At 32.2% G+C, this 16,306-nt stretch overlaps 3 protein-coding genes across 3 annotated transcripts; 2 read left to right on the top strand and 1 right to left on the bottom strand.

Annotated features, from left to right (window-relative positions):
- Nucleotides 1-256: 256 nt before the first annotated feature.
- Nucleotides 257-3,213, top strand: LOC107461083 (protein SAWADEE HOMEODOMAIN HOMOLOG 1). The gene is made up of 9 exons (XM_016079541.3): nucleotides 257-558; nucleotides 758-843; nucleotides 928-973; nucleotides 1,061-1,154; nucleotides 1,735-1,798; nucleotides 2,158-2,209; nucleotides 2,327-2,470; nucleotides 2,563-2,682; nucleotides 2,769-3,213. Exons 1-9 carry the CDS (start codon nucleotides 502-504, stop codon nucleotides 2,811-2,813), a joined length of 708 nt encoding a protein of 235 aa, XP_015935027.1. The 5' UTR covers nucleotides 257-501; the 3' UTR covers nucleotides 2,814-3,213.
- Nucleotides 3,214-5,821: 2,608 nt separating this feature from the next.
- Nucleotides 5,822-7,040, bottom strand: LOC107461092 (uncharacterized). Its single transcript, XM_016079549.3, has one exon. The coding sequence runs from the start codon at nucleotides 6,996-6,998 to the stop codon at nucleotides 5,952-5,954; it is 1,047 nt and encodes a 348-aa protein (XP_015935035.1). The 5' UTR covers nucleotides 6,999-7,040; the 3' UTR covers nucleotides 5,822-5,951.
- Nucleotides 7,041-13,901: 6,861 nt separating this feature from the next.
- Nucleotides 13,902-14,600, top strand: LOC107461014 (17.7 kDa class II heat shock protein). The gene has a single exon (XM_016079437.3). The coding sequence runs from the start codon at nucleotides 14,074-14,076 to the stop codon at nucleotides 14,563-14,565; it is 492 nt and encodes a 163-aa protein (XP_015934923.1). The 5' UTR covers nucleotides 13,902-14,073; the 3' UTR covers nucleotides 14,566-14,600.
- The last annotated feature ends 1,706 nt before the right edge of the window (nucleotides 14,601-16,306 follow it).

The raw sequence follows: 16,306 nt of genomic DNA on the forward strand, positions 1-16,306 counted from the left end.
ATCTCTTACTTTAATTTTTCCATCTTATTCTAAATTTTGTTCCTTATCATTACCACTACTCAATCAAAACTTTTGTATCTTCACCAAAACAATTATGAAGAAAATATGAGGAGAACGCAGGGAAATTGGGCCGAATAAAAGAAGTTGTGGCCCATAGAAAAAAGCCCATGTGGGAGTTCAGACTTCGTAACCTGCTGTGGCTGAGGGGAGATTGTAGTTCTTCAGAGTTCGGGCGTTGAGTTGCAGCGGGAAGAGAGGCTCGAAGGTGCTCAGATGGGTTGGGAGAGGGGGTTTTTGGGGCGGGTGTATAGGTCGGGTTTCTGGATGGGTTAGGATTTTGTTTCTATTTGTTGGGTTTAACCGCCCATAAAGACACCGACTAATTAAACTACACTTAGGGTTTTAGTTTATAGCTGCATTGAAGAAGGAAACGAAATTTGAGAGAGATTAGTTAGGGTTTTTAGTATTTTGCTGATCCAAAAGGGACTCGTTTTTCGGTTCATGGACCGCTTGCGTCCCCGCAACCGACCCCTCTTTTCTGGATTTACAAATTCCGAGGTATTATCATCCTTTGCATTCAATTTTTGAGTTTGTTTTTATCTTTTGAACTCGTTTGAGATGGAATAGATAGGAGTTTAAGGGAATTTACTGATAAGTGGAGTTATTATTAGGAATCAGAAACAGCATTGATTGTGGAAACAAGGTTTTCTATTCTGTAGATTAGAGTATTGGGTTTGAATGTGTGATTTGCAAACAGATTGAGAAATTGGAGAGATTGGTAAGGGAGGCAAGAGAAAAATCGTTGGATAAGGAGTTTTGCCATAAGCTTGCTATAGCCTTCAAGTGAGTTTCACTTGTTTCAGTTATTGTTTAGTTTTATCTTAAGTTAAAGAATTTGTGTTTCAAAATGTCGTGTGTTTTGTGCAGCCGCTCTGCTGGCCGTGCCGGGAAACCTGCAGTTAGATGGACTGAGGTTCACACATTTTCTTAGCTGATGAATTTTTGTTTCTGATATCGGTTCTTTCTTTATTAATCCTTTTTTTTTTCGGGGAGATTTCAGATACAAAGTTGGTTTGAGGATAGGCTCCAAGACTTACCAGATGACCCTAATAATGAATTGATGATTCCCAAAGACCCTGAATGTAATAAGGAAGGTGAGCTCTCTTGAATGCCTAAGGTTCTTAGTGTAGCTTGTAGCTTGTGCTTGTAGCCGATGTAGTTTCTGTTAAGATTTTTTTTTTTTGACTATTTTATTGCTTTAAAATGTCTCATAAAAACTGAAATTTGGTTAGTTGCAGTGGAAATGGATTGTGACTTAAAGCAAGCTTTACCTAAAATGTTAGTGATTTGAACACTGGATTTCTTTGCTTTAGGGAAGGCTTTGTCTGATAATTATGTCCGGCCTGAAGTTTATGACTATTCCAGAAACCAAAAGAAAATGTCTCACATGAAACGTGTTAATAAAACTTTTATGTTAAGGCTGCTTTATGATCCTAGGATGATCTTCAGTAGAAGGAAACAATGAGACTGAAAGCGACAAAGTAATTGGCAGCAATGAAGGAAATATGAAAACTTGACATGGCCCATTATGGGCTAATATGGATTCTTTTTCTTTTTCTGTCGTTACCTGTTATACTTAGCTTGTGGTTACAAAAATTTGGTGTCAGCCTGTGAATTATAATATAAAGCATGAATTTGCATTGTTAGATTGTGCCTGAAAGGATTGCTTTGCAGGAGAAATTGTTAGAGACTTATCAGAATTGGAATTCGAAGCAAAGTCATCCAAAGATGGAGCGTGGTGAGAACATATGTGGTATTGCAGTTAATCTGACGTTAACAACTGTGGTTGGCCCAATTCATTAATCATGCAGTGTCCAGTAACTAATTTCTTGCCTATCCACTTGTGGGTAGTTTATTTTTAAATGTTCAGTTGAACTTCTCAAGCTGAAAATTGAAATTGAAAAGAAAAGAATGATATTTATATGGATAATGATTGGTGTTCAATACATTTTGTTACTGGTATCATTAAGTTTGTACAATTTGCAATCTTCTGTGTGTATTGACAAACATGCACGTATATTTGAGACAATTAGTGTTTCATTCTATTATGCAATGTCCACAAGTTTAATTTGCCCATATCAAATATAATTTTTACAGGTACGATGTTGAGACGTTTCTAGCTCACAGATTTAACAGTAATGGGGAAGCTGTAAGACATGATTGTCGTAATTATGTTCAATGCATACTTCTGCAAAATCTAATATTTGATTGATCAGTTTACACACGTTATCTTGCCATCTGATACAACTCTGCCCTTTGTTAAAAGGAAGTGCTTGTCAGATTTATTGGGTTCGGGGGTGATGAAGATGAATGGGTCACTATGAAAAATTCAGTTAGGAAACGATCTATTCCCTTGGAAAACACAGAATGTTGCAACCTGAATGTTGGAGACCATGTGCTGTGCTTCCAGGTAATTTAATCTGAATTTTAGATTACCAAAAAGTGTTCCTACAACAAAACATAACTTGCATTATAACTTTGAAAGTTTCAATTGGAATTCAGGAGAGGAAAGATCAAGCAATTTACTATGATGCTCACATTCTAGAGATCCAAAGGAGAATACATGATATAAGAGGATGCAGGTGTCAGATTTTGGTTCGGTATGATCATGACAACAGTGAGGTGGGAACTTTTTTTTTTCCTGCATATGTTTGTCACCATTTTGTGTGTGATAGAAGTAGAATGCAATTTACATTTTGAATTTTCAGGAATCTGTTCGGTTAAGAAGACTTTGCAGAAGACCAAGATCTTAGGTGTATCAAATACCAATTCACTTTTGACAACTAATATCTTATTAAGGGTCAGTTTGGATTGGCTTCCGAAAAAAGTACTTATTTTTTTCATATTTTTTAAAAAGATATTTTTTAATTGATAAAAACGATTTTACATTTGAATAGGCTTTTTTAAAAAATATTTGAAATATTAAAAATGTCTTTTGCTTTTGTTTTTTGTTTTAACTCAAAAAAGCCAATCCAAACCAATACTAAGTTGGTTGGAAACTGTTTACATTCTGTCACTGTTGAGTTGAGCTTGTAGATGTGAGTGGAAGTGAACGAGCTGGACTGTTTCTTCTTGAACTCATCCCAATTAAACTAATATAAGAACATTCAATATATGTAAAAATATTGTAGTCATTTTTTGGTTTGTCTTAAATGTCATCTATAAGGATACAATTTTATTTTATTTTTTTAAATTGCACAAGATAAGAATTCTAAGTTTATAATAATATTACATGTAAAAATAATCTTTTTAATTTAGTGTCTAGATAGCATTTAACAAAAATGTTGGGAATTAATCAAATTACAGGTTTCTCCAAATTCTAACAAAATTGGTATTCTTAAATGGTGTCTAATACGGTGATTGTTCTGTATCCAATATCCTACCAAAGTACCAATCATATGACTGCTAAGTTATTAAGTTTTCGTTTATTCCATCCAAAATTAGTATATTTAATTACGTTTTTTCTAACTTGATTGTTGTTGAGTGCTTGATTAATCAAGCATTCATATTCTAGCATTCATGTTGAAAATACAGAGAAATAATCAGTTGAGCTTTGTCAATGTTCATCTGGTTACTTAATAATCCCACCCATCTTGATCTAGATTCAATTTTGTTATGGGGATGAAAAATTCGTTAGAAAATTATTTTCCAACTGAAAATTCTTAAGAGCGATGCTATTAGTATAATTAGCATAGCCATATTAATTACTTAATTAGCATTCTCAATAATTGATACAAAGCGATGCAGTGTAATGTAGCCCACAGAAATAGAAGTTGATTATTTTGCAAGAATATTAATGTTTAAACTAATCCATCTTAAATTATTAGTACAAAGTAGTACTATTGTACTAATTTACCAAAAGTGTCATGCTGTTAGTACCAATTGTAACTGCCATTTGAAAAATATTTGTTTTGACCATCATTTTTTACTGAGTGGTAAATAGTTACCTTATCCAAAGTCTGACGCCGCAATATGTGGTGGGTTCATAAAGGTGCAAGAATTTGGCCTCGGAAAAATTGTAGCTTTTGCAAGAGACGTTGCAGTTGCAGATAGAAGATGATGCCCACCGTTTTGGCAGATCGATGGTCCATAGAAAATGCAATTTAATTATTTATTTATTTGGTGCGGTTCAGTGCAGGGGCAGAAACAAAACAGCTACCCATGATGTTTGGTTAAATTCAAAAATGGTATTTTCCTCATCAATGTTGGGCACCTGGTTTCAACACTCAACAAAGGACAATATATTCAGAACTTGCATGCACCTCATTGGCATATACTCTCCATTCTCGTTCCCTTGCCACCGCCAATTAATGTGGGATTCCTCTCTCCCACTATATACACCCATTCTAACCAATTATCACCCCCTTTTTTTTTTACCATTCTATGGATGCTAATCCTTCCGTCAACAAAATCTTAAACATTTCTTTGATTTAAGTGGCTTCATATAAATAAGAAAGTGGTTATATTAGAAAATTTTATGACCTATAATAATAAATCGTATGAGTCTCTGTCTTGAGTGTATTTTTGTAAGTATCAAACCTTTTTTTCACCTTTATATTCTATTGATCAATGATGAGTTTGAAAAACCAATTTGATTGGTCTAATAGTTAATTCACTAGTCTCTTCAGTAAGTATTAAAAATTTAAATTTTGTTTTGTATATTGGTCAATAATAAATTCTTAAATAGAGTTTAGATTCACAACGATTAGTCTTGACATGTTAGATTTGAAGATACCATGAAATAAAAAAATAATGAATTTGAGGAAGCTACAAATGAAATAAGCTAGCAAAACATGGGACGAATACACATTAAATTTGAAAAAAAAGTGTTGGTTTCTTAAGTGGATTTGGGCCCGTCGTGGGTTAATAAACGAATTTTGTCCTTTAAACGCGACCCTGCATTGACGTCTCTATTGTCAATAGAGGTAGCAATGAGTAGGGTAGGATAGGGTTTGGAGCCAACCCTAATCCTACCTGCAGGTTGAGAATTTCATATAAACTCAACCCTATCTTACTCGCGGGTTGAGAATATCTCAACCCTAACCCTACCCGTTCTCAATCCGCAGGTACCTGATCCTACTCGCGGGTTAAAAAAAAATACATTATTATATAACTTGATAATAATTTAAAATAGAACTGACTTTTATGTAAAAAAAAAAAATATTAAATTATCAATTAATAATCTTCTTTTAGTGACTAAAGATTTTTTTATTTAGTGAGAGATCTTTAGTTCAACATCCACTTAAAACATATTTTTATATAAGTATATAACATATATATATATAAGGTGCGAGTTAGTCGGGTAGAGTTGAAGCTTAACCCGCACCCTACCCAACCCGCACGAAAACTCTACCCGCACCCTACCCTACCCGCTGCGGATCGGGTTAGCAACCCTACCCGACCGAGTGAGATACCCACGGGTAGGGTACATATTGCCACCCCTAGTTGTCAATGGTCTCCTCAACTCTTACCGTCTTTTGAAGGACGCAAGGGCCATAGCCAATTTAGCCTTGAGTCCCAATATTTCAGTAAACTAAAGTAATTAGCATAGCAACACACTTGCCAAGTCCAAGGACAAATCACAATTGACCAAAAGAGAAACCAAAAGGTAGAATAACAAAATATATCTATGACATGAAAAACAAGTACTTTTCAACGGTTTTTAATTTTAAATTTTTTTTAGACAAATTAATCCTTTTATAAAATTTTGATGAGAAATTAAACAAATTTGTAGGTAAAGTTTGTAGGATTAGAGGAAATGGAAAACACAAGAGTTGAATATATACAATAATCTCTCATCATATCTTGGTGATGACTAACTAACTCATACAGACTATTACAATTTTATTTTCTTTTTCTAAAAAGGAAAAAAAAAAGCAAAGGAAATGAAATCAAGTAAATTTATCTTGAGACTTAGTAGACAAGCGTTTCAAGAACTCGTAGGTAGTGATCATGGTTGTAGCAGACATGGACATTGAAGCCCACCTTGGAGCCAAGCCTCTGTAACAAGCTAAAAGACCACCTTCCTTAACCAAGTTCCTTATGGTTTGACCAAAAGTCAACGGCCTCCTTCTTCCATTGTCGTCCGCATCCAAAACCTGCAACCTGGTCTTGATGGTGTCAAGCGGCATTGTGACAATCGCCGACACCCCACTTGCGACAACCGCACTCAAACCTTGCACTCCAAGCATGGCCCTTGAATCAGGCCTAAAATTATTGCTGCTATTGTCACACATGTAACAACCAAATGCACTCCATATAACTCTATGCACCATTGAATATGAAGTCCACCAAACTGCATTCGAAGGCGCGTATGTTAATATCGAAATACCGAATCCTCTGTAGAACCCTCTCGCTCCATCAGCACACAGAATCTTCCTGAAAGCATCAATGCCGTTCCTGTAATTCTCTGAGTTGAGGTTTCTCAGCATGCTGTTGTTGCTACCGCCATTGCTGCTGCTGCATCCTTGAACCATGAGTCTCTGGCTCACAACATCGATTGGGGTCCACACGAGTTGCGCCGCCATGGCAGAGGTAACACCTGCGGCGGCGTTAGACATGGCGGCGGCTGTGGTGTCGGAGAAACCCAATTCGATGAGGCCGGTTCCGACATTGCTCTTTGTGACTTCGAGTGCCGCCATGTAGAGTGCGCGAGCTGGGATAGTTCCCATCAGAGAAGTTCCGAAACCTTTGTAGAAGCCTCTGAAACCTTCGTAGCGCATAATGGCGCAGGACATGTTCAGGCACGAGTATTTTGCAGAAGAAACTTGCTGCCGAGTTTTCAGGACAACCATGGGGTAAAGTGCGGCGGACACGCCGGAGAATAAGGCGGCGCCGAGGAAGAAGAACTTGGACTTGTCGAGCATGTGCCAGTCTATCTCTGCCGGAAGATGAATCTCCGACGGCGAAGAATCGTCCTCTGCGGTTCTCAAACTCATCTTCGCCACTTTGAACAACGAACCAACTCACCAAGCACCAACAAAGGGCAGAATTTGGGGCGGCGGATCAGAGAAAAAAGGTCAAATAATGAGGGATTTTGTTACTGGTATGTATAGGAAACTATGGGCGTTAGTAGCAGACACGGCATGGCGGCGGTTTTGGTTGAGGTGGTGATGGTGGTGGCTGAAACAGTAAAACCTAGTAAGGGGAATTTTCAGAGGTGTGGCGGGGTCGTACAGAAGAGAGTGAAGGATGGGACATCGAAGAAAAAGAAAAAGGAGGAGGAGAAGAAGTGTGAGGGTTTTGCGGATCATGGAAGAAACGGACACGTGTCGGTTGCCATATCGGTGAGCCCTTTTTGGGAATTATGGTTTTATCTGTGTAGTGTGTCTGTGTGTACTGTTTTGGGAAATGGGGTTCGGGAATCAAAGCATGGCAAATAAGAGGAACGTGGTCACTCACACTTACTTAACACACATGACTCATCACTACTCCCATTACTCAATTTTATTACGTTTAGCTGTGTAATTAACGTGACCCAATCTTTACGTGAATTTAATTGATTTAATTAAATTTTCATCAAACAACTCTTAATTAAACAACTCTTAATTATTAACTTTACGTAAATATGATTGTATTTAAATTTTTACCATCAACCTTTTATTACTTTACTATTATAATCATGATCTATAACACTTAAATCACCTGGCCTGGTGGGCCCATCATCCAAAACAAACAGCAACAACTTGGAGGCTGAGGCACATCGTTCTTTGTTTGATGCAATTCTTTCAAAATTGTATTAGTTGAGTTGCTTAATTTCCTGGATTTGAACTCACTGTTACTGTGGTGGTGTGCTAAATTGTGTGTCTTGTTTATTAATGGATAAAATCTTTTGATGCGGTAAAAAATAGAAGCGAAAATCTCTTCCGTCTTATCCATATATCATACGAGAAGGAAAACATCTTCCAACACAACCGTCGACTTAAATCACTAAACAACAAAAGGCGAAGGTTACAAAACTATGCCTTGTCCGTATTATTCTGCACCTTGTAAGTTAAGCAGCATATTCAATATTCAAGTAATAATATCTCTATTATTATTTATATATTTTTTATGATATAAAAACATATTTATTTTATTTTCATTAACAACTTTTAATATTAAAAATAAAAAATATTAAATATACATATTTTTTAAATATATTTATGTAGGTGCAGTATGTGATGACAAAGCCAATGCGGTGGCTAAAATAGCTAAAAACGTGGCATTATCTCCTTTTGACATTTGAATATATTTTATTGTGCTGTTTGTTTTTNAAAGTATGACTAATATGGTGGCTAGAGAATGGTTAAAAACGTTGTATTTATCTTATTTTGATATTTGGATACATTTTTTTGCGTCGACCATCATTGTGATATCTTAGAAAATGATAAAAATATTAATCTAATTGGATAAAGTTGTTACTTTTAATTAATATTTTCAAAGGAGAAATAAAAATAAACAAATTTTTTTAAATGAAACATGGCCAGTATGGTGGCTATAATGGTTAGAGATGTAGCATTTATCTCCTTTTAACACTTAGATACATTTTGTTATGTTGGCCGTCATTGTGATAACCTTAAAAAATGGTAAATACATTAATCTAAGTGGGTAAATTTGCTACATTTGATTAACATTATCAAGAGGAGAAGAAAAATAAATAAGTTTTTTTATGAAACATGGTCAGTGTGGTGACTAGAATGGTTAGGGTCGTGACATTTATCTCTTTTTGACACCTGATAGATTTTGTTGTACTGACCGTCATTGTGATAGTTTTAAAAGGTGGTAAATGTATTAATCTAATTGGATAAAGTTGATACCTTTGATTAACATTATTAGAGAAGAAGAAAAATAAACAAGTCTTTTTAATGAAACATGACCAGTGTGGTGACAAGAATGGTTAGAGACGTGGCATTTATCTTCTTTTAACACCTGGATGTATTTTGTTATGCTGGCCATCATTGTGATAGTCCTAGAAAGTGGTAAATACATTAATCTAAGTGGGTAAAGTTGAGACCTTTGATTAACATTATCAAAGAAGAAGAAAAATAAACAAGTCTTTTTTATGAAACATGACTAGTGTGGTGGTAAGAATAGTTAGAGACGTGGCATTTATCTTCTTTTGACACTTGGATGCATTTTGTTGTGCTGACCGTCATTTATTAGTCTTAGAAAGTAGTAAATGCATTAATCTAACTAGGTAAAATTGCTACATTTGATTAACATTATTAGAGAAGAAGAAAAATAAATAAGTTTTTTTATGAAACATGGCCAGTGTGGTGACTAAAATGGTTAGAGACGTGACGTTTATCTCTTTTTGACACCTAATAAATTTTGTTGTGTTGACCATCATTGTGATAGTCTTAGAAAGTGGTAAATGCATTAATCTAATTGGGTAAAGTTGATACCTTTGATTAACATTATCAGAGAAGAAAGAAAATAAATAAGTCTTTGTTATGAAACATGGCCGGTGTAGTGGCTTGAATGGTTAGAGATGTGACATTTATCTGCTTTTGACAACTAGATGCATTTTGTTATGCTGACCGTCATTGTGATAGTTTTAAAAAGTGGTAAATGTATTAATCTAACTGGGTAAACTTGCTACCTTTGATTAACATTATCAGAGGAAAAGAAAAATAAACAAATTTTTTTATGAAACATAGTTAGTGTGATGACTAAAATGGTTAGAGACGTGACATTTATCTCTTTTTGACACTTGTTATATTTTGTTGTGCTGGCCATTATTGTGATAGTTTTAAAAAGTGATAAATGCATTAATCTAATTGGGTAAAGTTGATACCTTTGATTAATATTATCAGAGAAAAAAGAAAATAAACAAGTCTTTTTTATGAAACATGGCCAATGTGGTGGCTAGAATGGTTGAAGACGTCGCATTTATCTCCTTTTAACACCTGGATGTATTTTGTTGTGCTGACCGTCATTGTGATAGTCTTAAAAAATGATAAATACATCAATCTAATTAAGTAAAATTGCTACATTTGATTAACATTATTAGAAAAAAAAATAAACAAGTTTTTTTTATGAAACATGGCCAATGTGGTGATTAGAATTGTTAGAGATGATATATTTTTCTCTTTTTGACACCTGATAGATTTTGTTGTGCTGACCGTTATTGTGATAGTCTTAGAAAGTGGTAAATGAATTAATCTGGGTAAAGTTGCTACCTTTAATTAACATTATCAGAGAAGAAGGAAAATAAACAAGTCTATTTTATGAAACATGACCAATGTAGTGGCCAGAATGGTTAGAGACATAGCATTTATCTCCTTTTGACACCTGGATGTATTTAGTTGTGCTGACATTCATTGTGATAGTCTTAAAAAGTGATAAATACATCAATCTAACTAGGTAAAATTGCTACCTTTGATTAACATATCACTCATCCCAAAAATTTAAATTGATTTTGGAGTTCACCAAGAATCAAACTCTTGACCTTTCGGATCTAGAATTTCTAATACCATGTCATGATATCACTCATCCCAAAAGCTTCAGCTGATGGAAAAATGTAACACTAATGGTTATATCTCTAATACTCCTTAAACCTCCATTGTACACCTTGTACAAATATTCCATTGGCTCCCTATACTAAACTGGAGAAAGAATTTGTGTATTATTGAGTGTATTCAAGTCGCCTAGAATGATACAATATAGAACGATATTTATAGGTGTTAAGAGAATCGAAATAATAAAGATGTAATATCTTATAATAAATATTCAGATATGCTAAATAATGCTAATTATGATAGTCTTAGAAAATAGTAAATACATTAATTTAACTGAATAAAGTTGTTACCTTTGATTAAGATTACCAGAGGAGAAGGAAAATAAACAATTTTTTTTATGAAACATGGCTAATATGGTGGCTAGAATGTTCAGAGACATGACATTTATCTCTTTTTGACATCTGGATGCATTTTTTGTGTTGATCGTCATTGTGATGTCTTAGAAAATGGTAAATACATTAATCTAACTGGATAAATTTATTACCTTTAATTAACATTATCAGAGGAGAAGAAAAAATAAACAAATTTTTTTATGAAATATGGCAAGCGTGGTGGCTAGAATAGTTAGAAGCGTAGCATTTATCTTTTTTGACATCTAGATGCATTTTATTGTGCTAATCGTCATTGTGATCGTCTTAGAAAATGGTAAATGCATTACTTTAACCGCATAAAGTTGCTACCTTTTATTAACATTACTAGAAGAGAAGAAAAATAAATATTTTTTTTCATAAAACATGTCCAGTGTAGTGGCTAAAATGGTTAGGGATGTGATATTTATTTTTTTTTACACCTAGATGCATTTGTTGTGCTGAGTATCATTGTGATATCTTAAAAAATGATAAATACATTAATCTAACTAAGTAAATTTGCTACTTTTAATTAATATTATCAGAGAAGAAGAAAAATAAAACAAATTTTTTATGAAACATAAATTTGAGTAAATTAAAATTTTGAAGGGAATATTGGGAATGAACACTATGAGAGTTGAAAGAAGGATTTCATAAAATTATTGTTATGGCAGTTTAGAGACACAATAGAGTATTTAGATCATGCGCGGTTGTCACTTTAGTGTTTTTATTTGTAATTTGGCAATGTTATGAAGCTTTGCGTTCGATATCGATTAAGGGTGGAGATTCAATTGTGAATCTGAAGATTGAGCCTTTAATATTGCGGTATTATTGAAAAGTTTAGGCTGTGGCAAATTGGTGGTTGAAGATTTTTTTAGAGAAAAAATCTAAACAGCTCCTGACAATTACCTCAAAAGACAACGAGATCCTTGACAAAAAAATATCAACTTGGCCTCTGAGCTTTATTTTTATGGGACGGATTAGTTCTTGTACCAAAAAAAATCAATTTTTTTTTGTACAAAAGCTAATCAGTCCTAAAAAATATTAAAAGCCAGATTTAATTTTTTTTTTAGAGATTCGTTGTCCTTTCCAGAACCAAATAAAATATTCACTCATTTTTTTATGATTAAATCAGATTCTATTGTAATGAAAAATTGAGTCTGAAAATTTTAATAGTATTAAAAAATACAATGATTCGTTTTGAGGACAGTGAATTTAATAGATGACATTTGAATTTTCTTTTATTAGAGTTGTGTTGTTTTCGGATAAAAATGACTTAACAATTTTATTTCAATTAACTCCATTAATAAATATCTCTATATGTCAATTTTTTACGGTCAACCAACATGTAATTATCAAAAGCTACCAAAAATTTAGCCACTAAAAAAGTAATCATTTATGTATTCACATTATATCTCATTTTCATTATGAACAAAATAAGTAATATTACATAACTGGATAAAGACCTCTCACATTATGATTTTTGGTAAATAAAATATTTAACTTATTTATTTAAATAAAAATCCAAAACCAAGGCTGAATAAGTAAATAAAGCTTTAATTCTTTCTTTTCTTTTTTATTTCCGGTATGTGGGCCAAATTCACTACTCACTCTTGGGGTACCATTCATTTTTTAAACTCCTCTTGGACGTGTAGATTAGTACCTCAGTTTATGGCTTTGGTATTTCACTAGTTAAATGAAACAAACCGTTCTTTGTCCAAATATTTGGGCTATTGCAATTCCTTCCTAAGAAAATGGGCTAGCCTTTATCATGGACTATATTAACTTTTTGACGTATAAAATATTATTTTAATTATTAATATTTTATTTTAATTCTAAAAATTTTAAATAAATTTAATGTTATTCTACTTTTAAATTTAATATAAATAATTAATAAAGTGAATGACGTGAATATTAATAACATTTTTAGTTAAGTTACATCTTTTTATTTTTGTTAATTACAGAAATGCAATTAAAATTTTTTTGTCATATTTTCTTTCTTCATTCTCTTTTTACTTTAAAATCTAAAAATTAAAAATAAAAATTAAAAAATAGTAGAGCAAGAACGAAGGCAAAAAAGGTAGCATCTTTTAATAGAATGTGTAAAAGTGTGTGTAAGTTGTACGAGAGAAAAAGAATTGGGTGAGTGATATTTAATTTAGATAAAAGTTTAGGTACTATTAACTACAGGTAAAGTTATGGTGTGTTTGAAAATTTGTATAAAATTGATTTTGTAAAAGTGATTTTGATAAAAGTGAGTTAGTATTAATATAGTTTATGTTTGATAATTTTTATTTAAAATGAATTATAGTAAACTAAATATTATTTGGATTACATTATTTAAAATTACTTTTAGATAGAAAATTATAGAAAATAACATTAATTTAAATAATTATTTTATGTTATCTTATAATTTTATTTTAAATATTTAAATAAATTTTAATATTTTTTTAGTATTTTTAATATTCTTTAATATTCTAATAGGATTAATAGAATCATAATACAAAGTAAAAAAATATTCCATACAAAAAAAATAACAATAACAGTAAAAGAACTATAAAAAAATAAAAAATTTTATAAAAAATAATAGTATACATAAAAAATAATAAATATATGAATAATAAAGGACATAATTAATACATAGAACATAAAGTTCAATCCAACATGAAAAATTGAAAGAAAAAACTAGAATTTTTAGCTTTTGATAAAGGTGGGTTGAAGACAAAAATCACTTCTTACAGAATAAAAACATTGTCAAACATAAAGATAAAAACATTTAAGTTACTCAAACAAGCTTCTCTTTTTTTCAAACGCAAATCCAAACACACTCTTAATAATTAATAAATATTAAATAATATTTATCTAAAAATTTTTAATTATCAATTTTAGATCAAAATAAATTTAAATTTTTACCTTTATTTTAACAGTATTTGAAAAAGAATACGGCATACGCTGGAAGGTTCAAGAGTGTTCTTGGGCAGAGCATTCTAGACACCACTTGACACCACTTTTCCGATCCTCACAGCTCACGCTCTCCCTAGAACTCTCACGTACCTTGTTTTCTTCATCATTTATCTATAAATATCGTTTAATTTCATCCAAAACTAAACGAACGTGACAAAATAAGATTAGCTGAGGGTTGCATTGCAAGCAAAGCCATAATAATGGACTTGAGGAAGATGAGTTGGGACACCCCAATATTCTCAATCTTGGAAGACATGCTCGACTTCGCGGAAGAACAACCCGAAAGAGAGAGAGGCGGCAACAAGAACAACAACCCTTCGAGGGCATACGTGAGAGACGCGAAGGCCATGGCGGCGACGCCGGCGGACGTGGTGGAGTACCCGAACAGGTACGTGTTCGTGGTGGACATGCCGGGGATCAAAGCGTCCGAGATAAAGGTGCAGGTTGAGAACGAAAACGTTTTGGTGGTGAGCGGTGAGAGGAAGAAGCGGGAGCAACAAGATGAAGGGGTGAAGTACTTGAGCATGGAGAGAAGGGTTGGCAAGTTCTTGAGGAAATTCTCTATCCCTGACAACGCTAACAAGGATACCATTTCTGCTCTTTGTACTGACGGCGTGCTCACCGTAACCGTCGAGAAGCTTCCGCCGCCGGAACCCAAGAAGGCCAAGACCATTGAGGTCAAGTCTGTTTAATTGACTAATCAACAAATAAAGATTTCATGCATGTATGTGTCTGAAGTAAATTTTAAGTAAAATTAATAATTAAGAATTATTAAATAATTTAAATGATTTAATTAAATTTTTATTATTAATTTTTAATTATCAATTTTAAGTAAATTTTACTGTAGCTGAGTTTTTACCCTTATTATTACCTCCACAATGGTTTCTTCATGGTGACTGGTTAATATATGGTGTGATCTTAGCTTTCAGGATGATGTGTTTTTTAAAGAATGTAACGGTTTTGTTGTAAATTATTTATAATATAATTAAAGATTTTCATTTCAAGTAACGCATTGCAAGCAATTCTTGTTACTCTTATATTTAATTTGAAGTTTTGAACTGAAGAATCAAGCAGCTAAGGTCTACACTTTGTAATGAACCTAATTAATGTTGTCGCCTTAAGAAAAAAAATTGTGAATGAACAAGGTGATATATGTTATAGCAAATGCTACCACACAAGTAAAATGAGTTTACGGATTTTTACTTCCTATGAACACCATAATAAAAGTGGTTATTCACATGTTTTTAGGGGAAAGGATGATATTTATTATGTTAATGTGAATTATATTAACTTTATGTTTGGTAACTAATAAAAATAACTAAAAATAATTAAAATTTATTGTATTTAATATTTATTATTGTTGTTAGTATTAACGAATATTAAATAAGATATTTTTTGTTTTTCAGTATTATGGTTTTGTTAAATAATTTAATTAAATTAAATATGACAAATCTTTTAGGAGAGCATGATATTTATTATGTTAAAAGAAATGTTAGAAGATTATTAAAATTTATTATTTTTGTTATTAATTATTTATTAATAATTAAAAATATAGACTAAAATAAAATGTTAAATGACTAAATTAAAAAATAGTTAAAAATAATAGAAAAATTAATACATTTTAATATTTTTTATGTTAAATGAATTATATTAAATAATTTAATTAAATTAAACATTTTTTTTTTATAATTTGTAACTATTATCTGGGAAAGATTAAGTAGCTACTACAATAATAATAACAACAACGAAGCAAGCAAGGGAGTGTCACATCTGCCAAGGTTTTGCATATTGTACTCGCATTCTTTTTTAATCTAACAGGTTAAGAAATGATTTTTTTGATAAAATGTTAGAATTGTAAGATTTTGATGGGTGAATTCTGAAAAAAGAGGTATACACTAGAAAATTTTGGACAAAGTTTATGTAAGCAAAAGAAATAGAAGTTTAAGCTTCAAGGATCTTCAAGATTAAAATTTAACTCTTTTCACAAAATAAGTTTGGAGAATAATAAAAAATTCTGATTCGATATGGGTAAGTATTTTGAAGATCGTCTATTCTTTCAAAGGAAATTTTTGGAAGGCTAAATGTTATAATAATGCATCTTGGAAGAGTATAATAAAAAGAAAAGGACTTCATTTGAAGACATGGGAGATGGAGTGTGGGTGATGGGTTAACGATTAACATTTAGGATGATTATTGGGTAGTTGGTGAAGTAAAAATTCAAAGACAAAAAGGAATTGAGTTGAATTATGTTAGTGAGTTGTTGAAAGATGAAGAAAGGTGGGATATGAGGTAAGATTGAGGGGGTATTTAATGATATAGTTAAAGTCTTAAATTCTTAAGACTCCTACAAGTATTTTAAAAAAAAAAGAAGATAGACTTGTCTGACTGTATAGAAAGGATGGATGTTGTAGTGTTAGAATTGGATACTACATA

This window comes from Arachis duranensis, chromosome 8 (genome assembly GCF_000817695.3).
Source record: "Arachis duranensis cultivar V14167 chromosome 8, aradu.V14167.gnm2.J7QH, whole genome shotgun sequence".
In the NCBI taxonomy this organism is placed as follows: Eukaryota; Viridiplantae; Streptophyta; class Magnoliopsida; order Fabales; family Fabaceae; genus Arachis; species Arachis duranensis.

What these genes read in the sequence shown, in the direction of transcription:
- LOC107461092 (XM_016079549.3), bottom strand. Translation starts at nt 6,998, where the DNA reads ATGAGTTTGAGAACCGCAGAGGACGATTCTTCGCCGTCGGAGATTCAT.
- LOC107461014 (XM_016079437.3), top strand. Translation starts at nt 14,074, where the DNA reads ATGGACTTGAGGAAGATGAGTTGGGACACCCCAATATTCTCAATCTTG.
- LOC107461083 (XM_016079541.3), top strand. Translation starts at nt 502, where the DNA reads ATGGACCGCTTGCGTCCCCGCAACCGACCCCTCTTTTCTGGATTTACA. An exon ending in TCATCCAAAGATGGAGCGTG is followed by an intron (nt 1,799 to 2,157) that starts GTGAGAACATAT and finishes TAATTTTTACAG; the next exon opens with GTACGATGTTGAGACGTTTC. An exon ending in TTAACAGTAATGGGGAAGCT is followed by an intron (nt 2,210 to 2,326) that starts GTAAGACATGAT and finishes CTTTGTTAAAAG; the next exon opens with GAAGTGCTTGTCAGATTTAT.